This window comes from Aquarana catesbeiana, linkage group LG02, assembly GCF_042186555.1.
Source record: "Aquarana catesbeiana isolate 2022-GZ linkage group LG02, ASM4218655v1, whole genome shotgun sequence".
NCBI lineage: Eukaryota > Metazoa > Chordata > Amphibia > Anura > Ranidae > Aquarana > Aquarana catesbeiana.
In genome coordinates this window covers 807,815,283-807,840,299 of record NC_133325.1, presented here as the reverse complement: position 1 = coordinate 807,840,299, position 25,017 = coordinate 807,815,283, and the positions used below count along the sequence as shown (strand labels likewise).

The following is a 25,017-nucleotide window of genomic DNA, read 5'->3' as shown; positions in this document are numbered from 1 at the left end:
TCAGCATCCAAATTAAAAAAAAGGAAAGGCGTGGGGCCCCCAGGCCCTATATACTCTGAACAGCAGTATACAGGCGGTGCAAACAAGACAGGGACTGTAGGTTTGTTGTTAAGTAGAATCTGTTTGTAATTTTGAACTGGTACATTTTTAAAGTGTAGCTCCAGCCAAAAAATCTATTTTTAAGCTTTTTGGAAAACATAGGGAAGGGTTATCACCCCTGTGACATTTGTTTTGCTGTCTGTGAACCTCTTCAGAAGATTTCACCTCACTTTCTGTCCCAATGACAAATGTTTTTTGAAAATTTGGGGTTTTTAGTGAAACAAGGATTGGTGATAAAGCATCAGTGGAGAGGAGACACGTTTTTCCCATATTGACTCTTACAGGAGAGAATTTCCCTTCCTAGGGGTAGATTTCATCTCACTTCCTGTTGTCTCCTTCCGTTTGCAAGTAGGAGTCATTTGTAAGTTGGATGTTTGAAATTAGGGGCCTGCCCTATATACTCAGCAGAAATTGGGGCCTTAGGTGTTGGTGTTGCCACAACACTGTAAGCCCTCACAGTTACTCTTGGTGGGCGCAGGAACGGGCCCTGTTGTGAAATATTATATCAAGAATTATAATTACATGTCCCTGTTGAACAGGGGCAGGAAAATTGGGCCTTTGGTGGTGGTGGTGCTGGTGCCACAACACTGTAAGTCCTCACAGTTACTCTTGGTGGGTGCAGGAATGGGCCCTGCTGTGAAATATTAGATCAAGAATTGTAATTACATGTTCCTGTTGAACAGGGGCAGGAAAATTGGGCCTTAGGCACTGGTGCCACAACACTGCAACCCCTCACAGATACTCTAGTTGAAGTGCAGGAATGAGCCCTGCTGCAAAGTATTGCATCAAAAATTGTAATTACACGCCCCTGTTAAACAGACTGAAAAATTGGGCCTTGGCCACTGGTGGCGGTGCCCAGAACCAAAAATGTTTTTACAAGCTATCAGCATGAAAATTGAGGAGGAAGAGGATTGTCACAGCATAACAGGATAGTCACTCAGCATCAGCATAGGCAGTCTTGAAGGAATCTCACATAAAAAAAAAAAATCGGTTACATCAGCATCAGGTGCTTGGTAGCTGGTGATCCAAGACTTATTCATTTTCATGAAGGTCAGCCGATTGACCGATTCGGTGGACAGGCGCACCCTGTGATCAGTTACAAAGCCTCCAGCAACACTGAATGTGCGTTCCCAAAGAACGCTGGATGCAGGACAGGCCAGTAGCTCAATTGCATACTGTGCAAGCTCTGGCCAGTGATCCATCCTCAAGACCCAGTAACCCAGAGGATTTTCGGTGGGAAAGGTGTCCAAGTCTGATCTTGCCCCTAGGTAATCCTGCATCATGTGAATCAGGCGCTGGCGATGGTTGCTGGAACCGATCAGCCCTTAGGGCTGCGGACTAAGAAATTGTCTGAATGCATCGGTCAGACGGCCACCTTCTCCACCGCCCCTTCTGTGACTGACCGAAGCCTCAGCAACACTTTGTCCAGGAGGACCAGGAAATTGTAACCTCCCAGGCTCTGGAAATGCGTTGCACAAACCTTTCTGCAAGGCCTCCTGAAGACGTTTCATCCCCTGCTCCCTCTGCGATGGCAAGATAAAGTCTGCAACCTTACCCTTGTAACGTGGATCAAGGAGGGTTGCCAGTCAGTATTAATCCCTCTCCTTGATACCACGAATACGAGTGTGACGGACCTGGCCGGGACAGAGGCTGTTGGAGAGGACTGGGTGTGGGCCTGTTGCCTTTTGATTATGAGCCCTAGCATTTGGGGGAATGGTGCTCTCTGTGAGCTGTATGCCTGGGGACCCTGGGGTTGGTGTTACTTTGGATTCAGCTCCATGTCCCCCCAAAAACACACAGACTCTGGAAACCCTTTATATGCCATATTAGAATGGTGACTGATTTATACCGTTGGGACTCGTACTGCTAAATGCTAATGTCATCAATTCTGCTATAATGTGTTTATTGTAAATAAGTCTAGTGTGGCTCTAAGAGTCTTTTCACCCATTGTTGTTTGTGTTAATTAACTGTGTGAAGCTCGGTGACCACAAGTCTGGGCAAAAGGTCATGTCTCAGTCACCTAGGCTGTATAAAGGATTAGATAATTAGCTCATGTTAATTAAGTTACAGTTGTATTGTTAGAGGAGGTTCCAACAGCATATAAAGTCTTGTAACTTTGATTCATAATAAACAGTCCATGTTAGCAGTGAAGCAAGTGTCGCCTTGTTTTCTGCTCAGAGAGGTTGGAATATCTGATATCTGTATACAGACTGGGAGGAAGTGGTATATGACGGAAGCACTCAAGCGGAGTGTGGGACGTTCCGTGACATTGGTGGCAAGCAGCGGGAAAGCTTCCTACAGTCTGGGACATCCAAACTTCCATCTGGATCCAAGGTCCAGATAGCAGGAGAGGAGAGGAGAGGTACAGATACCAGCCGCCATGGATGAGGAATTCAGAAGGAGGCTGCGAGAGATGCAGATACAGCACAGAGGACCAGTATCGGAGCAGGTCCTGCTGGGATGGTGTGATTCTATTCGCTGCAAACTCTGGAAGGAAGCGCTAGCCCGTGAGCAGCGACACCAGGGAAAAATTCTCCCCTCCATCGAGGAAAGGTACTGGTCGCAGTACAGACTGCGGGTGCGGTTTTTGGGAGAAAAACCACACAAGAAGCAGACAGCTGAATTAAGCAGGCTGGTCTGGGCAGAGATAAAGCTGGATGAGAGCTACAGAGCCCTCCGGTGGCATGTATCCCAAGCATGTCCCTGGATAGCGGATGACAGCCCAATGGAAGGCTTAAGCTACGGCGGCTTGGGACTGTTGTTTGTGAAGCTGACAGGGGACCCTAACTTTGGGAGTGATTTGGAGTGGCGGGTGGACGAAATCATGGATTTCAGAGAAGGGCTACTGAACATTTCGGAAGTGCACTGGGCACAGGAAGATTTGGAGTTTCTGGCCGTTCAGGAATGGGAGCTAGAGATCGCCTACAGACGGCTGCTAGACATTGCTCAGTGCCAGGGCTGGGCTCCCTTTGCCTGGGACTATCAGGAAATACCAGCTGACAACCCTGAAATCCTGGCTGAAGAGTCGGCAATGTGGCAGAGCAATAGTGTGCTTTGCCAACCTGCCCCCGCAGCTATGGAGGTGGAGGTCTTATGGCGGATGCAGCAAGTGCTGACTGACCTTGATGATCCTGTTTCTGCATGGGATGATCTTGGATGGAGGAATGTGCCTGTCCAGCAGCATGCCAGAGAATCTGCAGCTGAAATTCTGGAGATTGCCATCCCCACACCTGAAGTGCTGACAACCGGGCAGAGCTCTGCTAACCTCTGCCCAGCTCTGATAGCATCTTCTGGATTCCATGGACAGGAGATGGTGAACCTCCATCCCCAGATACCAGTTGCAGAGACGGGGGATTTGATAGACTTTTCTGCTGAGGAGGAACCATCGAGTGAGCCCCCAGCAGAAGAGTTGGGATTAGGGCCAAACTTCATTGCGCTCTGCTCAGCACTGATGGCATCTTCTGAGTTCCACGGACAGGAGATGGTGAACCTCTATCCACAGACACCAGTTATAGAGGTAGGGGATTTAATAGACTTTTCTGTTGAGGAAGAACAACCTGATGAGCCTCCAGCAGAAGAGCTGCTATTGGGGCCAAACTTCACTGTGCTCTGCCCCGCACCAACAGCAGTATCTGTGGAGTTACAGGGAACTTCCCCAGTTGAAGCACTGGCAACCGGACAGAGTGCTACCAACCTCTGGCCATCACCTGCAACAACTACAGAGTTCCAGGGAGGTGGGGCAGTCGGCCTCCCTCCCCAACAGGTAGCCAGAGCAGATGGTGTGGGGTTTCCAGCAGAAGGGCTGGCAACAGGGCCGAGGACTGCTGGACTCTGCCCTCAACTAACAGGAGATGGATTTCCTGTGAAGGTGGATGGGACTTCAGTCTCCACCTGTATACCCCAGGGATGCTGGGCAGTCGGCCCAGATCCCCAACAGCATGACAGAGTGAGCCCAGTCCCCCTGTCTTCTCTCCAGCGGCAGAAAGGACTCCAGGGAGAAGGACCAGTCCAGGCCTCTCCCCAGCGGTACTGTGTGCGTACAGGCATTAGAGGACTGGAACTACTGACTAACTTCGGAGTCAACCCGTCTGGGGTCTCCTCCTGTGTTAGTCTCCTGCCGAAAGGGGAGAAATGTGACGGACCTGGCCGGGACAGAGGCTGTTGGAGAGGACTGGGTGTGGGCCTGTTGCCTTTTGATTATGGGCCCTAGCATTTGGGGGAATGGTGCTCTCTGTGAGCTGTATGCCTGGGGACCCTGGGGTTGGTGTTACTTTGGATTCAGCTCCATGTCCCCCCAAAAACACACAGACTCTGGAAACCCTTTATATGCCATATTAGAATGGTGACTGATTTATACTGTTGGGACTCGTACTGCTAAATGCTAATGTCATCAATTCTGCTATAATGTGTTTATTGTAAATAAGTCTAGTGTGGCTCTAAGAGTCTTTTCACCCATTGTTGTTTGTGTTAATTAACTGTGTGAAGCTCGGTGACCACAAGTCTGGGCAAAAGGTCATGTCTCAGTCACCTAGGCTGTATAAAGGATTAGATAATTAGCTCATGTTAATTAAGTTACAGTTTTTGTACAGTATTGTTAGAGGAGGTTCCAACAGAATATAAAGTCTTGTAACTTTGATTCATAATAAACAGTCCATATTAGCAGTGAAGCAAGTGACGCCTTGTTTTCTGCTCAGAGAGGTTGGAATATCTGATATCTGTATACAGACTGGGAGGAAGTGGTATATGACGGAAGCACTCAAGCGGAGTGTGGGACGTTCCGTGACAATGAGTATCCTTCCGCAGGCTTTGCAGGATCAGGGAGGCCATGCAGCATAGTTTTGCTGAGGCATTCTGTTCAGAGTCCTCTGGGTCACTAAGGACGATATGATCCGCAGACACCTCCTCCCAGCCACGTACAAGTCCATGGGTTTCTTCAGACTGTAAATGATCCCTTGAAGACTGCTGCTGATGCTGAGTGCCAGGCTCCACCTCCATGCTGACACAATCCTCCTCCTGCCTGTGGTATTAATAGGATCAGAATAACAGCAATTGTCTTCAGGAAGCTTTAGGTGCACACTGTGCAGAGGACGCAGTACACTAACTGTAAATACTGCAGCTGCCTGCCTGTGGTACTAATAGGATCAGAAGAACTCCAGCAATTTTCTTCAGGTAGCTGTAAATACTGTAACAACACAAGCCTGCCTGTCAGTAGGAAGAGAATAACAGGAACAGATCTAGCTAAACTGAATACAGTGTATATATGTGTGTATGTGTGTGTATATATATATATATATATTTATTTATTTATTTATTTATTTTTTTTGGAGGAGAACCGCACCCAGCGTTAAGTTCAGTGCCAGCAAACAGGTCTTCCCACCGACCTTATATATAAAGAAGAAAATCCGAAAGGTTGTTGCACACATATATATATATATATATATATATATATATATATATATATCACCTGGGATGCATATATATACACAATACGCTGTAAGTGCAGCTAACTGACTCGCCTACCTACTCGATTTAACTTAAATCAAATGACACTGTCTCTCTCTCTCTCTCTGTCTATCTCTCCGCTGCTGCAACACACTACACAAGGCCGCCACGCAGGCGGCCTTATATAGTGTGGGGCATGTACTAAACCCCCTGAGCCATAATTGGCAAAGCCACCCTGGCTTTGGCCAATTATGGCTCTCTATACAGTCATAGTGCATGCTTAGCCAATCATTAGCCAGCAATGCACTGCGATGCTGCAGTGAATTGTGGGCCGTGACGCGCTACTCGAATTTGGCGCGAACAGCCCATAACGTTTGCAATTCGACGAACAGGTGATGTTCGAGTCGAACATGGGTTCGACTCGAACTTGAAGCTCATCCCTAATGGAGACCATATCCACCCTTATGTATTTATACATGGTGATCATATCCCCCCTTATGTATTTATACATGGTGATCATATCCCCCCTTATGTATTTATACATGGTGATTAGGAATGAGCCGAACACCCCCCGGTTCGGTTCGCACCAGAACCTGCGAACGGACCGAAAATTCGCACAAACGTTAGAACCCCATTGACGTCTATGGGACTTGAACGTTCAAAATCAAAAGTGCTAATTTTAAAGGCTAATTTGCATGGTATTGTCCTAAAAAGGGTTTAGGGACCCGGGTCCTGCCCCAGGGGACATGTATCAATGCAAAAAAAAGTTTTAAAAAAGGACGTTTTTACGGGAGCAGTGATTTTAATGATGCTTAAAGTAAAAAAAAAAGTGAAATATTTCTTTAAATATCGTACCTGGGGAGTGTCTATAGTATGCCTGTAAAGTGACGCGTGTTTCCCGTGTTTAGAACAGTCCCTGCACAAAATGTCATTTTTAAAGGAATAAAAGTCATTTAAAACTGCTTGCAGCTTTAACCACTTGCTTACTGGGCACTTAAACCCCCCTCCTGACCAGACCAATTTTCAGCTTTCAGCACTGTCACATTTTGAATGACAATTACGCGGTCATACAACACTGTACCCAAATGAAATTTTTATCATTTTTTTCCCACAAATAGAGCTTTCTTTTGGTGGTATTTAATCACAGCTGGTATTTTTATTTTTTGCTAAACAAACAAAAAAAGATGGAAATTAAAAAAAAAAAAATCATGTTTCATAGTTTGTTATAAAATTTTGCAAACAGGTAATTTTTCTCCTTCTCCTACCTGATAGGTACCACTGATTGTGGGCACTGATGGGTGGCACTGTGGGCACTGATGGGTGACGCTGGTGGGCACTGGTAGGCGGCAGTGCTGCCTATTGCAGGTGTCACTGGCAGGGGGCAAAGATGATCGCCGTGATCGGGACTGATGTCCCTCTCACGGCCGCCGGTGATTGGCTTTTTTCTTCCTCCTCACGCTGTCAGAGCGAGGAGAAAAAATAGCTGATTACTGGCTCTGTTTACATCACATGATCAGCTGTCATTGGCTGACAGCTGATCATGTGGTAAGGGGTCGGGACCAACCCCTTACTCCGATCTGTGATCAGGCGAGTCTCATAGACTCGCTGATCACCGAGCGCGTCGCGCGCGCCATGCAGGGGGCACGCAGGCCGCTCGTGCACGGGACGACGTCAATAGACGTCTCCAGCAATGTAGGTCCGCGCTGTTGTCGACATTTGGCAATAGCGTGGATATGAGGAGGTTAATGTAATGTCAGGTCCTGGCAATATGGATTAAAATCAGTGAGACAAACGGCATGGGTACCCCCCAGTCCATTACCAGGCCCTTTTGGTCTTGTATGGATATTAAGGGGAACCCCACACCCAAATTAAAAAAAGGAAAGGCGTGGGGCCACCAGGCCCTGTATACTCTGAACAGCAGTATACAAGCAGTGCAAACAAGACAGGGACTGTAGGTTTGTTGTTAAGTAGAATCTGTTTGTAATTTTGAACTTGTACATTTTTAACGTGTTTAGCTCCAGCCAAAAAATCTATTTTAAGCTTTTTGGAAAACATAGGGAAGGGTTATCACCCCTGTGACATTTGTTTTGCTGTCTGTGCTCCTCTTCAGAAGATTTCACCTCACTTTTTGTCCCAATGACAAATGTTTTTTGAAAATTTGGGGTTTTTAGTGAAACAAGGATTGGTGATAAAGCATCAGTGGAAAGGAGAAAACTTTTTCCCATATTAACTCTTACAGGAGAGAATTTCCCTTCCTAGGGGTAGATTTCATCTCACTTCCTGTTGTCTCCTTCCGTTTTCAAGTAGGAGTCGTTTGTAAGTTGGATGTTTGAAAGTAGGGTCCTGCCCTATATACTCAGCAGAAATTGGGGCCTTAGGTGTTGTTGTGGCCACAACACTGTAAGCCCTCACAGGGTCCTGCTGTGAAATATTAGATCAAGAATTGTAATTACATGCACCTATTGAACAGGGGCAGAAAAAGTGGGCCTTTGGTGATGGTACTGGTGCCACAACACTGTAAGTCCTCACAGTTACTCTTGGTGGGACGGGCCCTGCTGTTAAATATTAGATTAAGAATTGTAATTGTCCCTGCTGAACAGGGGCATAAAAATTGGGCCTTAGGCACTTGCCACAACACTGCAACCCCTCACAGATACTCTAGTTGGAGCGCAGGAACAAGCCCTGCTGCAAAGTATTGCATCAAAAATTGTAATTACACGCTCATGTTAAACAGGGGCTGAAAAATTGGGCCTTAGCCTCTGGTGGCGGCGCCCAGAACCAAAAATATTCTTACAAGCTATCAGCATGATCATTGAGGAGGAAGAAGATAATTACTCAGCATAACAGGATAGTCACTCAGCATCAGCATAGGCAGTCTTGAAGGGATCCGACATTTTAAAAAAAATTATTCGGTTACATCAGCATCAGGTACTTGGTAGCTGGTGGTGATCCAAGGCTGAAGATGTTTCATCCTCTGCTCCCTCTGCGATGGCAAGATAAGATCCGCAAACTTACCCTTGTAACGTGGATCAAGGAGGGTTGCCAGCCAGTATTGATCCCTCTCCTTGATAGCATGAATACGAAGATCCTTCCGTAAGCAGGATCAGGGAGGCCATGCAGCGTAGGTTTGCTGAGGCATTCGGTCCGGAGTCCTCTGGGTCACTAAGGACGACATGATCCGCAGCCACCTCCTCCCAGCCACGTACAAGTCCATGGGTTTCTTGGGACTGTAAATGATCCCTTAAAGCCTGCAGCTGATGCTGAGTTCCAGGCTCCACCTCCATGCTGACACAATCCTCCTCCTCCTCCTCCTCTTCCTGTGTGATCAGCAGGCATGCAGGAACACTGTCTGGATAAAAGGGGCCTTGAGAGCTAAGGAAGTCCTCCTCTTCCTGCCTCTGTTCTGCCTCAAGTGCCCTGTCCATTATTCCACGCAGCGTGTGCTCCAACAGGTGGACAAGGGGGACAGTGTCACTGATGCATGCACTGTCACTGCTCACTATCCTCGTGGCCTCTTCAAATGGTGACAGGACAGTGCATGCATCCCTGATCATAGCCCACTGGCGTTGGGGAAAAAAACCAAGCTCCCCTGACCCTGTCCTGGTGCCATAGTCGCACAGGTACTCATTGATGGCCCTCTGCTGCATGTGCAGCCACTGCAGCATGGCCAACATTGAGTTCCACCTGGTGGGCATGTCACAGATTAGGCGGTTCTTGGGCAGGTTAAATTCTTTTTGGAGGTCAGCCAGTCGAGCACTGGCATTATATGACCGGCAGAAATGCACAGACTTTCCTGGCCTGCCTCAGGACATCCTATGAGCCCAGGTACCTGCCCAAGAAACGCTGCACCACCAAGTTAAGGATTTGAGCCAAACAGGGAACATGGGTCAGTTGTCCCTGTCAGAGGGCGGAGAGGAGGTTGGTGCCATTGTTGCAAACCACCATTTCTGCCTTAAGTTGGCGTGGCGTCAATCATCTCTGAACCTGCCCCTGCAGAGCTGACAGAATCTCTGCCCCAGTGTGGCTCCTGTCCCCCAAGCACACCAGCTCAAGCACCGCATGGCATCTTTTGGCCTGCGTACTTGCGTAGCCCCTTGAATGCCTACGGAGCACCGCTGGTTCCGAGGACAAAGCACAGGAAGAGGCCATGGATGAAGAAGAAGAGGAGGGGGTGGAGGAGAGAGGTGTGTCAGAATCACCAGTAGTGCCATTTTGGAGGCGTGGTGGCGGAACAACCTCCAACACTACTGCACCTTGTCCTGCATCCTTCCCAGATGCCAGCAAAGTCACCCAATGCGCCGTGAAACTTAGGTAACGTCCCTGTCCATGCCTGCTGGACCATGAGTCAGCGGTAATATTCACCTTGCCACTGACCGCCCTGTCCAGCGAGGCCAAGACATTGTCTTCCACATGCCAGTAGAGAGCTGGAATCGCCTTCTGTGAGAAAAAGTGGAGTTTGGGAACCTGCACCATTCCACAAACTCATGGAAGGGGGCAGAGTCTACCAACTGAAAAGGTAGCAGTTGAAGTGCTAGCAATTTTGCCAAGCTAGCATTCAACCGCTGGGCATGTGGATGGCTGGGAGTGAACTTTTTTCTGTGGTGCAGCAGCTGGGGCAGGGAAATTTGCCTGGTACAATCTGACGTCGGTGTACTGATAGCAGATTGCCCGCAAGTACTTGGCTGTGACACACCTAATTCCACACCTTCATTCCTCTCAGTGCAGGTCTCAGAGAGGACTGAAGGTATAGTGGGGTTGGAGATCCCAGCTGATGAGGAGCAAGTAGAGGTCCTCTTTGTTCTTTGGTGTGGTTCTTTTAGGTACGCTTGCCAACGAACTGCATGGCAGGTCAGCATATGTCTGGTCAAGCATGTGGTGCCCAAGCGGAAGATGTTTTGGCCACGCGAGATACGCTTCAGACATATGTTGCAGTGGTGCGATCTGATGCACTCATCTCAAAAAAGGCCCACACCAAAGAACTTTTGGAATAACGCGCAGAGACAGCAGTGCCCTGCACATGCAGTCAGTGTGCAGTCAGTGTGCTGCACTTAGGCTGGCTCCTGGAGGGCATCCTGCCTCGTTGGTGATGTGCCTCCTCCTCCTCCTCCTCCTGTCTCCTTTCAGGCACCCACGTTGAGTCAGTGACCTCATAATCCCCTCCCTCCTCATCACTGGAGCAAACCTGGTAGTATGCTGCAGCAGGGGGAACATAACTGCCAGATTGCTGTCCTTCTTTGGCACCCCCTCTGTCCGGGCTCACGTTACTGCCTTCATCTAGCTCAGTACCATCATCAGAGCCTTGAAACCGCTGGGCATCCTCCTGGAGCATGTACCCAACACTGTGGTCAAACAGTTCAATGGACTCCTCAGGAGGACATGGTGGGGCTAGGGAAGGTGTCACTGATGCCATTGAGCCGAGGGAAGAGGCTGCATTGGCAGCTGCTTTGCCAGACAAAGTACCCTGAGCATGGGTGAGAGAGGATGAGGAGGATGAGGATGGCTTGGTCATCCACTCGACCAAGTCTTCCTCATGTTGCGGCTCAACACGGCCAGCTGCCGAAAAAAAGGCCAAGCGTGTCCCACGGCCACGTGCTGATGAGGATGCACCGTGTCCACGACCAGCACTGTTGCCTCTAGACACATAGCCTGCTTGTCCTCTTTTATTGGCTTGTGATTGTTCACCTCTTCTTGTTGGCCTTCCAGACATACTATTGGCCTGCAGTGAGCTGCACAAAACTGGGATATATATATATATATATATATATATATATATATATATATATATACCGATTATACTGCAGCTGGCAGAATGAACTGCCTGCCTGTAGTATTATTAGTATGATAACACCTGCACTTGTCTTCAGGTAGCTATACTGTAGGTGCAATTGTGCAGATTACAAAGTACAGTAACTGGAAATATTTCAAAGAGCCTACACAAGCACCTGGCTGCAGGTAGCTATACTGTAGGTGAGACTGTGCCGGGTACACAGTACAGTAACTGGAAATACTTCAAAGAGCCTACACAAGCACCTGGCTGCAGGTAGCTATACTGTAGGTGAGACTGTGCAGGGTACACAGTACAGTAATTAAAAATACATCAAAGAGCATACACAAGCACCTGGCTGCAGGTAGCTATACTGTAGGTGCACCTGTGTGGGTCACACAGTACAGTAACTAGAAATACGTCAAGAGCCTACACAAGCACCTGGCTGCAGGTAGCTATACTGTAGGTGCACCTGTGTGGGTCACACAGTACAGTAACTAGAAATACGTCAAGAGCCTACACAAGCACCTGGCTGCAGGTAGCTATACTGTAGGTGAGACTGTGCAGGGTACACAGTACAGCAACTGGAAATACTTCAAAGAGCCTACACAAGCACCTGTCTGCAGGTAGCTATACTGTAGGTGAGACTGTGCAGGGTACACAGTACAGTAATTAAAAATACTTCAAAGAGCATACACAAGCACCTGGCTGCAGGTAGCTATACTGTAGGTGCACCTGTGTGGGTCACACAGTACAGTAACTAGAAATACGTCAAGAGCCTACACAAGCACCTTGCTGCAGGTAGCTATACTGTAGGTGCAACTGTGCAGGGTACACAGTACAGTAACTGGAAGTACTTCAAAGAGCCTACACAAGCACCTGGCTGCAGGTAGCTATACTGTAGGTGAGACTGTGCGGGGTACACAGTGCAGTAACTGGAAATACTTCAAAGAGCCTACACAAGCACCTGGCTGCAGGTAGCTATACTGTAGGTGAGACTGTGCTGGGTATACAGTACAGTAACTGGAAATACTTCAAAGAGCCTACACAAGCACCTGGCTGCAGGTAATTATACTGTAGGTGAGACTGTGCGGGGTACACAATACAGTAACTGGAAATACTTCAAAGAGCCTACACAAGCACCTGGCTGCAGGTAGCTATACTGTAGGTGAGACTGTGCGGGGTATACAGTACAGTAACTGGAAATACTTCAAAGAGCCTACACAAGCACCTGGCTGCAGGTAGCTATACTGTAGGTGAGACTGCAGGGTACACAGTACAGCAACTGGAAATACTTCAAAGAGCCTACACAAGCACCTGTCTGCAGGTAGCTATACTGTAGGTGAGACTGTGCGGGGTACACAGTACAGTAATTAAAAATACTTCAAAGAGCATACACAAGCACCTGGCTGCAGGTAGCTATACTGTAGGTGCACCTGTGTGGGTCACACAGTACAGTAACTAGAAATACGTCAAGAGCCTACACAAGCACCTGGCTGCAGGTAGCTATACTGTAGGTGTAACTGTGCAGGGTACACAGTACAGTAACTGGAAATACGTCAAGAGCCTACACAAGCACCTGGCTGCAGGTAGCTATACTGTAGGTGCAACTGTGCAGGGTACACAGTACAGTAACTTGAAATACTTCAAAGAGCCTACACAAGCACCTGGCTGCAGGTAGCTATACTGCACGTTAGACTGTGCGGGGTACACAGTGCAGTAACTGGAAATACTTCAAAGAGCCTACACAAGCACCTGGCTGCAGGTAGCTATACTGTAGGTGAGACTGTGCGGGGTATACAGTACAGTAACTGGAAATACTTCAAAGAGCCTACACAAGCACCTGGCTGCAGGTAGCTATACTGTAGGTGAGACTGTGCGGGGTATAGAGTACAGTAACTGGAAATACTTCAAAGAGCCTACACAAGCACCTGGCTGCAGGTAGCTATACTGTAGGTGAGACTGTGCGGGGTATACAGTACAGTAACTGGAAATACTTCAAAGAGCCTACACAAGCACCTGGCTGCAGGTAACTATACTGTAGGTGAGACTGTGCGGGTTACACAGTACAGTAACTGGAAATACTTCAAAGAGCCTACACAAGCACCTGGCTGCAGGTAGCTATACTGTAGGTGCAACTGTGCAGGGTACACAGTACAGTAACTTGAAATACTTCAAAGAGCCTACACAAGCACCTGGCTGCAGGTAGCTATACTGCACGTTAGACTGTGCGGGGTACACAGTGCAGTAACTGGAAATACTTCAAAGAGCCTACACAAGCACCTGGCTGCAGGTAGCTATACTGTAGGTGAGACTGTGCGGGGTATACAGTACAGTAACTGGAAATACTTCAAAGAGCCTACACAAGCACCTGGCTGCAGGTAGCTATACTGTAGGTGAGACTGTGCGGGGTATACAGTACAGTAACTGGAAATACTTCAAAGAGCCTACACAAGCACCTGGCTGCAGGTAGCTATACTGTAGGTGAGACTGTGCGGGGTATACAGTACAGTAACTGGAAATACTTCAAAGAGCCTAAACAAGCACCTGGCTGCAGGTAGCTATACTGTAGGTTAGACTGTGCGGGGTACACATTACAGTAACTGGAAGTACTTCAAAGAGCCTACAAAAGCACCTGGTTGCAGGTAGCTATACTGTAGGTGAGACTGTGCGGGGTACACAGTGCAGTAACTGGAAATACTTCAAAGAGCCTACACAAGCACCTGGCTGCAGGTAGCTATACTGTAGGTGAGACTGTGTGGGTCACACAGTACAGTAACTAGAAATACGTCAAGAGCCTACACAAGCACCTGGCTGCAGGTAGCTATACTGTAGGTGCAACTGTGCGGGGTACACAGTACAGTAACTGGAAATACTTCAAAGAGCCTACACAAGCACCTGGCTGCAGGTAGCTATACTGTAGGTGAGACTGTGCAGGGTACACAGTACAGTAACTGGAAATACTTCAAAGAGCCTACACAAGCACCTGGCTGCAGGTAGCTATACTGTAGGTGAGACTGTGCAGGGTACACAGTACAGTAACTGGAAATATTTCAAAGAGCCTACACAAGCACCTGGCTGCAGGTAGCTATACTGTAGGTGTAACTGTGCAGGGTACACAGTACAGTAACTGGAAATACGTCAAGAGCCTACACAAGCACCTTGCTGCAGGTAGCTATACTGTAGGTGCAACTGTGCAGGGTACACAGTACAGTAACTGGAAGTACTTCAAAGAGCCTACACAAGCACCTGGCTGCAGGTAGCTATACTGTAGGTGAGACTGTGCGGGGTACACAGTGCAGTAACTGGAAATACTTCAAAGAGCCTACACAAGCACCTGGCTGCAGGTAGCTATACTGTAGGTGAGACTGTGCTGGGTATACAGTACAGTAACTGGAAATACTTCAAAGAGCCTACACAAGCACCTGGCTGCAGGTAATTATACTGTAGGTGAGACTGTGCGGGGTACACAATACAGTAACTGGAAATACTTCAAAGAGCCTACACAAGCACCTGGCTGAAGGTAGCTATACTGTAGGTGTGACTGTGCAGGGTACACAGTACAGTAATTGGAAATACTGTAAAAACACCTGCCTGCCTATCAATATATTAGGAAGAGAAGAACAGGATCTAGCTAAACTGAATACAGTGTATATATATATATATATATATATATATATATATATATATATACACAACACCTGGGATGCATATATATATATATATATATATATATATATATATATATATATATATATATATATATATATATATATATATATATATATAGATATCTATATATATATATACACAATACACTGTAACTGCAGCTAACTGACTCAACCTGCCTACTCTATCTAACTTAAATCAAATGACACTGTCTCTCTGTCTCTCTCTATCTATCTCTGTCTCAAGCCGGAACACACTACACAGGGCCGACGTGCAGGCGGCCTTATATAGTGTGAAGCGTGTACTAAACCCCCTGAGCCATAATTGGCCAAAGCCTCCTTGGCTTTGGCCAATTACATCTCTCTGTACACACAGCACTGTGATTGGCCAAGCATTAGCCAGCAATGCACTGCGATGCCGCAGTGAATTATGGGCCGTGACGCGCCACTTGAATTTGGCACGAACGGACCATATCGTTCGTAATTCGGTGAACGACCAAACTCACGATGTTCGAGTCGAACACGAAGCTCATCCCTAATGGTGGTCATATCCCCCTTATATATTTATACATGGAGATCATATCCCCCTTATATATTTATACATGGAGAGTATATCCCTCCTTATTTATTTATACATGGAGATCATATCCCCCCCTTATGTATTTATACATGGAGATCATGTCCCCCTTATGTATTTATACGTGAAGATCATATCCCCCTTATATATTTATACATGGAGATCATATCCCCCCTTATGTATTTATACATGGAGATCATGTCCCCCTTATGTATTTATACGTGAAGATCATATCCCCCTTATGTATTTATACATGGAGATCATATCCCCCTTATGTATTTCTACATGGAGATCATATCCCTCCTTATGTATTTATACATGGTGATCATATCCCCCCCTTATGTATTTATACATGGAGATCATATCCCCCTTATATATTTATACATGGAGATCATATCCCCCCTTATGTATTTATACATGAAGATCATATCCCCCCTTATGTATTTATACATGGAGATCATATCCCCCTTATGTATTTAAAGATGGAGATCATATCCCCCTTATGTATTTATACATGGAGATCATATCCCCCTTATGTATTTAAAGATGGAGATCATATCCCCCTTATATATTTATACATGGTGATCATATCCCCCTTATATATTTATACATGGTGATCATATCCCCCTTATGTATTTATACATGAAGATCATATCCCCCTTATGTATTTATACATGGAGATCATATCCCCCTTATGTATTTAAAGATGGAGATCATATCCCCCTTATGTATTTATACATGGTGATCATATCCCCCTTATGTATTTATACATGGAGATCATATCCCCCTTATATATTTATACATGGAGATCATATCCCCCTTATATATTTATACATGGTGATCATATCCCTCCTTATGTATTTATACATGAAGATCATATCCCCCTTATGTATTTATACATGGAGATCATATCCCCCCCTTATGTATTTATATATGGAGATCATATCCCCCTTATGTATTTATACATGGAGATCATATCCCCCCTTATGTATTTATACATGGAGATCATATCCCCCTTATGAATTTATACATGAAGATCATACCCCCCCTTATGTATTTATATATGGAGATCATATCCCCCCTTATGTATTTATACATGGATATCATATCCCCCTTATGTATTTATACATGGAGATCATATCCCCCTTATGTATTTATACATGGAGATCATATCCCCCTTATGTATTTATACATGGAGATCATATCCCCCTTATGTATTATACATGGAGATCATATCCCCCCTTATGTATTTATACATGGTGATCATATCCCCCCTTAATCTCCTCTTCTCATGAGGGATTACATTGAGTTCCTCTAATCTCTCCTCATAGCTGAGCTCCTCCATGCCTCTTATCAGTTTGGGTGCTCTTCTCTGCACTTTCTCCAGTTCCCCGATATCCTTTCTGAGAACTGGAGCCCAAAACTGAACTGCATATTCCAGATGAGGTCTTACTAATGATTTGATATAACGCAGGTCTCTTTCAGTACATGGGTTTTATTTCACTACAAGTCATGAAGATTCTTCATCTTCTTTATGCTGACTGTATGTGGACTCTTTATATGGTTTTCTGATTACTTATTGGACTTGTATAGTTCTTTTTTCCAATGTGATTCATTTTTTTTGCACTTGATATTTGTACTTTTTTTTGTTTATTTATTGAATTGCTGCACTTTATTTATATACCTATATGTGAGTTTCAGTATCTGACCTTATAATCCTGACAGTTATTTATACCTTTTGTGTTTACCTGAGTGCCGTGGATGTTTATAATTCTAAATGTACTAATTATTTACAAGCAAAGTTGAACTGTGTGCCCCCTAAAAAATACACTATTGGGTCACCAGTGTGTAAGCAAAAAATATATAATAGGTGCTGCACCTTAAAACCAATAAATAAAGTTTCAACGTTTAGCATATCCTCCCTATTTACCACATTGGGAAACAAAAATGAATCATATAAAGTGTAACCGTGAACCATGAAGTTATTACTATGAATATTATTAAACATAGTGCCAATCACAAATAATCAATTCTTTGATAACAGTAATAAGTATAACACAAACAAATAGGTCCATAAAAAGGTGTTCATTCTGTGACCCTTTGAGCTAATAAGGGGGTCCAAATTGGCTTTGTGCACCCCAAGACTAAGGCTCCTTTCACACTTGTACAACTTGTCCCACGATTTGGGACTGCAAAGTCGTATGACAAGTCGCTCCCCATGATTTCCAATGACAACCATTCATAATAGTAGGACTTCAAGTCGTTCCGACTTCAAAGTAGTCTCTGCACTACTTTGGTCCGACTTTGATGCCAATTACACAGGCGTTCACTGAAATCGCAGCAAAATTGTGGGGAAATCGCAGTAAAAACACGCGACTTTGAAGTCGCAATAGTGTGAAAGGGGTCTAAATTAGACTTTAACCCTTGCAGTGTGAATGACCCACTTCAAGGGTACATTAGATCCACCTAATATACTTACTGTAACAGAATGACTTATGTCTTTAAAGTGCCTGGAAGATGTGATATTACAGAGAAACCTGATTATATCATTCCACATAATCTTATCTCATAATTCCACACTTCATCCCAATATACTGTATTATCACCTCTTTATAATGTTCTTACATACCTCTGCCTGTCCAGAAAAGAGCCCACAGGAGGAGGACATGGAGAAGACACGTCTCTGAAGTCATCATGATGGGTCTGTGTAAGAAAAGAGAAATTACAGCGAATATTAGGAAGATGTTTTTGCCATTCAGATTTGGTATTTCCTCACAATTGTGGGCTGTATTACACATCTGTCAAACAGTTGCATCATCCAAAGTTGATGATTCGGTAGTTTGGAGATGCCCGAGATGTAAACCAACTATCACTTCTGTCACTCGGGGAGTCTATGGCTTTTTTCACATGGGCAGCAAAAACAAGTGGTTGATCAGTGTTTATACCACCCCCAACCACTCACCTACAGATGGGCATGGTGCCAGTACCATAATACTTGGTATTGCAGAGGAGCAATTTTACCATTACATGTAGAGTGTCATAGACAGAGCCAGAACAGAGGCTGTTGGAGAGGACTGTATGCAAGCCTGTTGCCCACCGATTATGGGCCCTAGCATTTGGAGGAATGGTGCTCTCTGTGAGCTGTATGCCTGGGGACCCTGGGGTTGATGTTACTATGGATTCAGCTCCATGTCCCCCCAAAAACACACAGACTCTGGAACCCTTTATATGCCATATTAGAATGGTGACTCGTACTGTTAAATGCTAATGTCATCAATTCTGCTATAATGTGTTTAGTGTGGCTCTAAGAGTCTTTTCACCCATTGTTGTTTATGTTAATTGAGAGAGCTCGGTGCCTACAAGTCTGTCATCTGGTCTGGGTACATCTTGTAGTAAATTAGCTCATGTTAATTAGGTTAGCTTTGAGACATCCTGGTGTATAAAGGTCTGTGAGATTTCAAAATAAAGGCAGTTCTGATGTACTCCAAGACTGGTGTTGTCTAGTTCTTGGGGTTCCTATAGCCAGATCCATTGGACTCGTGTTCCAGAACTTAGGAAGCGGTATATGACGGAAGCACTCAAGCGGAGTGTGGGGCGTTCCGTGACATTGGTGGCAAGCAGCGGGAAAGCTTCCTGAAGTCTGAAGTCTGGGACATCCAAACCTCCAACTGGATCCAAGATCAGCATAGCAGACTTCAGTCACCCCAGCGGAGATATGGACCTGGCATCAGAATTCCCGGGGCTGCTGCGGATCATCCTTTCAACGTACACCAGGACTGTGTCTGAGGATGAATACCTGGAGCTCAGGCAGCTGATTCGGGTGGAGCTCTGGAATGCAGCCCTCCGTCTCGCTGGTATAAAACAGGGCAAGTGCTTTCCAACCCAAGAGCAACGGGCCAGTGACCAACGGGCATTGCGGATGGCATTCCTGGGAGAGCAGCCCCAGGAGCAATGGGTGTCTGAGTTGGACAGGTTGGTCCAGCAGGAGATAGAGCTGGACAATCGTTATCAGGCTCTGCAATGGCACGCAGAGGAGGGATATTTAGGGGAGACAACAGAATGCTCTCCGGAGGGATATGACTTTGGCGGCCCTGGATTGCTGTGGGAGAACCTTACAGATCTTTTTATGTTTGGCGATGAGGGGGAACCTGACCTCGAGGACATGAGGGACTATAGAGAGTCTATGCTCGGTCTTGCAGGGGTCTCAGAGCTCAAACCTGATCTGGACCATTTGCTAAGGAAGGAACAGCATCTGGAAAGGGCATACAGGAAACTGCTAGAACAAGTTCAGCAGCATGCCAGAGAATCGGCAGTGGAAAATCCAGAGATTGCCGTCCCCAAACCTGAAGTGCTGACAACAGGGCAGAGCTCTGCTAACCTCTGTCCAGAAATGATAACATCTTCTGGGTTCCATGGACAGGAGATGGTGAACCTCTATTCCCAGACATCAGTTGCAGAGACATGGGATTTGATAGACTTTTCTGCTGAGGAAGAACAACCTGATGAGCCTCCAGCAGAAGAGCTGCTATCAGGGCCAAAGTTCACTGTGTTCTACCCAGCACCAACAGTGGCTTCAGCCTTCCTGAGAGAAGAGGTAGTTGGCCTTTCTCCCACAACACTGACAGGGACATGTGATTTTCTGCCAGCAGCATCTATGGAGTTAAAACAAACTTCTCCAGCTGAAGATCTGGTAACTGAACAGAGGGTCCAAGACCTCTGTCCCACACTTTTACCACTTCCAGAGACTGGGGATTTAATAGACATTTCTGTAGAGGAGGAACCACCTAGCAAACCCCCAGCAGAAGTGCTGGCAACCGGACAGAGGGTCCAACACCTCTGCCCCACACCTGCAGCAATTGTGGAGGCTCAGGGTGAGAAGATGGCAATCACTTCCCAGCAGCAGATACAGGGGGAGAAGGGAGAGGAGGTGTGTGTTGTCTCTCCCCAACAGTTGGCCAGGGTGGAGGAAGTGGGCTTTCCTCCCCAGCAAAGATCCGTGTACCTGGGAGACAGTACCATCGACATGTCGTCCCAGCAGCCAGATGAGGGAATGGAAAAGGAAGCAGCCGGCTCACCTCCCCAATGGCAGCTACACAGTTTGGGAGGGGAGGAAGCCAGCTGCCTGCCCCAACAGTTAGCTGGAGCAGAGGATGCGGAGTCCCCCGCAGAAGTGCTGGCAACAGGGCAGAGTGCTACCAACCTCTGCCCAGCACCAGCAACAACTACAGAGTTCCAGGGAGGCGGGGCAGTCGGCCTCCCTCTCCAACAGTTAGCCGGAACAGATGGTGTGGAGTTTCCAGCAGAAGGGCTGGCAACAGGGCCGAGGACTGCTGGACTCTGCCCTCAACTAACAGAGGATGGATTTCCTGTGAAGGTGGATGGGACTTCAGTCTCCACCTGTATACCCCAGGGATGCTGGGCAGTGGGCCCCGATCCCCAACAGCATGACAGAGAGGTTGGCTGGGTGAGTGATACTCTGTTTGGAATAATTTATTTGGGGTACGGTGTGGGTACAGGCAGTAGAGGACTGGAACTATGGACTAACTTCGGAGTCAACCCGTCTGGGGTCTCCTCCTGTGTCAGTCTCCTGCCGAAAGGGGAGAAATGTCATAGACAGAGCCAGAACAGAGGCTGTTGGAGAGGACTGTATGCAAGCCTGTTGCCCACCGATTATGGGCCCTAGCATTTGGAGGAATGGTGCTCTCTGTGAGCTGTATGCCTGGGGACCCTGGGGTTGATGTTACTATGGATTCAGCTCCATGTCCCCCCAAAAACACACAGACTCTGGAACCCTTTATATGCCATATTAGAATGGTGACTCGTACTGTTAAATGCTAATGTCATCATTTCTGCTATAATGTGTTTAGTGTGGCTCTAAGAGTCTTTTCACCCATTGTTGTTTATGTTAATTGAGAGAGCTCGGTGCCTACAAGTCTGTCATCTGGTCTGGGTACATCTTGTAGTAAATTAGCTCATGTTAATTAGGTTAGCTTTGAGACATCCCTGCTGTATAAAGGTCTGTGAGATTTCAAAATAAAGAGAGTTCTGATGTACTCCAAGACTGGTGTTGTCTAGTTCTTGGGGTTCCTATAGCCAGATCCATTGGACTCGTGTTCCAGAACTTAGGAAGCGGTATATGACGGAAGCACTCAAGCGGAGTGTGGGGCGTTCCGTGACATAGAGCTTGACTGAGAGCACTATCTGTTAAACGCTCCCATGTAAGTAAATAGGGCCGTGCTGCAACCGCAAGCCAAATACTTGGCTCACACATGCTCTGCCGATAATATCTGGTGTTTACAATCCTTGCTGGAATATTTAAATTTTGCCTTAGAGATAATACAACAGGAGGAGTTAGACTACCCTAAGGTAGGCAGAAACATCCATACTACCAGGTTGGGAGGAATAGGAGATCTGAACTATTGTCACAACTAGAAAAGACAATTCCCAACCCCTCCAAGTTTTGAGGGAAGGCCACACCATGCCACATCACCCAGCATATTAACTCAGAGCTGGCAGATAAAACCATCTCAATGCTAAACAGACCTCTGCAAAAAACCCTCCATAAGGCCCCATCACCTGCACTATAACTAACATCTCACATAACAAGGGATAAGCCATCTAGAGGATTATAGTAAGCCAGAAGTGGTTGGGTTCAGACACATGGGTTGGTGGGTGGGTTGGTGGGGTTGAGGCATAGTGATTGATGTGGCTCAACCTTGCTGAATGATATGATTGATGGTGGATGAGTACATCATGGGACATTTTTTGGATGTGAATGTACATTCTGTCTATTTGCTTTTATTTATACATTATGTTTTTTTGGGAATGAATAGGGTTACCATATGCATGGGGTTGGTATCTAGGTGCCAAACAGGCTTCCATATTCTGGTAAGCCCCCCTCGCCTACAGCCTACCTGGCAGGCCCCCCCCCCAAATATATCAAGACAATATTTTTACTAAAATTACACTAAAATCATTATTAGCGGACACAAACATAACAGAAAACCTTTGTAAATTAGCCATTTTTCTATTGTTTTTTACATTTAAAAAAAAAAAAGTTTAAATGTTGAACATTTTGCAATTATTTTATTTCATACATTTTTTTAAATTATTTATTACAATATTTAATTTTAATTTTTTTTTTGTTTTGGCCCCTCCTTCAGGAGGACTGGTGGTCCCCCCCTATCAGCGGCCCTGGGGACAGCCATACCTAACATGGGCCCATCCCATAATTCTCCACAATGTTAAACCAATGCTGCTCTCAAAGACTCAGAGACCCTGCCTGTTGCTATGACAAGTGAACTAAATCACCAGAACACTGAAGTGTGAATAAAACGAGTAAGAACAAAAATTTACTGAAAGGCAAAATAAAATATTCATATTAATAAGGCATAAAAAAACCTCTAAAACCAAGGTGTGCAGGGAAAGGAGGGCAGGAGAAACTTGTCTGATAGTGGCAATAAATCTCCAACAAGGTCCTTATTCCTCTCCTCACATATCAGATATTCCACGTCTGTGAAGAGGTCCACTCAGCAAGAGCTCCAAGCCACCAGCGGTGGAGACATCAGGTTTCTTACACTCCAACCACGACATCAGATCATATACCCCAAATGAGAGACAGACGCCACAATAGTGTAAGACCTTTTCAACCAAGATTGAATGAAGGTAATGCACTTACATGATAGACGATTAACAACAGCATGTATCAGACACAATGGTTACCAAGGTGTATCCTCCAATCGCGATGACAGGAAAGGGCGCTAACGCCCGACCGGTTTCGTCACTAAACAGACTTCTTCTGGGACATAAGTGTCATCCCATCCATCGCTATAAGCATCCTCTCCATAGGTCAAAGCCTTGTTTCCACCTCTCACTCTGTATGGTTCTAACTGTGTGACCGAGCCTCACTCTGGCCACAGAATCCTTTTGCGGTTCACTACAGATAACAATGGCGGTGCATCCATAAGGGCGCACGGGCACCACCCCCTCTCTCCAACCATCCCCATATGACTAATGGATAGATTCATGCATTGCATGAATCTATCCATGGCCGCCGCTGCCACCCCCTATTCAGGCACCTGAATTACAGTGGTGGGGGTGTTTTTGAAGCACCTGATTAGAGCCATAGGCTCTAATGGGCGTCAAAAAGGGTGACCTGCAAGCGCCACCCAGATGTGTTAGAACAGCAAATGAATATTCACTGTCCTAACCGCCAATCAGGTGCTCGGGTCTGTTAATCGTCACCTGATTGGCTGAAATGACAGGCGCTGTGATTGGACGCCTGATGGCAGGAGAGGATGGGAAGATACATATGAAGACACCGCTCGGAGGACACCGCTCACCGCTGTCACCCACTGCCCCACCGAGACAGGATAAGAGCTGGGCAGACAGTGAGTGGGTGGGGGGGTCACAGTGGCGGCATTGGGTGGCACAGTGGCAGCATTTGATGGGCACAGTGGCTGCAATTGATTGGCACAGTGTTTGCGTTTGATGGCACAGTGGCTGCCTTTAAAGGGCACAGTGGTTGCGTTTGATGGCACAATGGCTGCAATTGATGGTTTTTCTTTTCAGTATTTTATACTTTATTTGCGCCCCCACAAAAAATTTTGAGCACCAGCCACTGCTGACAGACAACCAAGCCTCATTATGGCCGGTCATGACGTCAGACGTGAAAATGGAAATTTTCACACTGACCTATCGCAGAAAGACATAGATCATGTGATCTGAAAAACAGAAAGTGCCACCAACGCGGCTCCCTTACAACGATATCAGTCACATCCTGTGTAAGAATAGTGAAACCACAAAGGTGGATCCGGGAATATATGTAATATAAGTGAAATTCTATATTAAATAATAAGTCCAGCAAAACCCCTTTCCCCAGTCATAATGGCCCCCCTCTTAGTTTCAACAGTCTGAGGACATATGTTTCCTTCTCTGAATATAAAACAAAGTTACAGTTGGTAAAAATATATCTCATATGAGAAAACAGAAAGAGGATTTCCTGATGGAGGATGGGGGGGGGGGGCAGTAGATGACCCATTGGTCGAAACACGTCGGGCGCTTTCAGCATCCTCCTTGTTGCCCATCTTGTTTTTATATTTTGTGATCACATTTTTTATTGTAACCAGGCTTTTTAGCAATAAAAACCCACCTTTTTTCATCTACACTATGTGGAGCCTATTTATTTTTTCTCCACATACCATCTGAGAGAAAATTCAGCTCCCTCTTCAGTTCCATGTGAGATGTCCTGTTTCTTCTGATCCGTGCCTTGGCTATCCGTTGTGAGGACCTACCTGGCGGCCCCGGGAGATCCATGCAGAGTTCAATCCAGAAGGTTTTCAGAGTCGGGGTGTCTGTTCCAAGGCCCTGAGGGGCAAGCTGCTCAAGTGATTTCCTGTCGCTGACAAGGGAGTCCAAAGTATCTGGTAAGAGTTTTTTACACACCACTTCTACCAAGATTCATACAG

General features: G+C 46.2%; 1 protein-coding gene across 3 annotated transcripts in view; it reads right to left on the bottom strand.

Annotated features, from left to right (window-relative positions):
* Window positions 1-25,017, bottom strand: part of LOC141129506 (Fc receptor-like protein 5) — a 654,812-nt gene that overhangs the window by 259,630 nt on the left and 370,165 nt on the right. For 2 of the 3 annotated variants that reach the window (XM_073617583.1, XM_073617581.1), the window contains exon 1: window positions 18,180-18,311. The exons of the other annotated variant lie outside the window; for it this stretch is intronic. In XM_073617583.1, coding sequence (XP_073473684.1) covers window positions 18,180-18,246 — 67 coding nt within the window. In that variant the 5' untranslated portion in view covers window positions 18,247-18,311. Of the gene's footprint in view, window positions 1-18,179; window positions 18,312-25,017 lie in introns of those variants that run through there. 3 annotated transcript variants of the gene reach the window in all.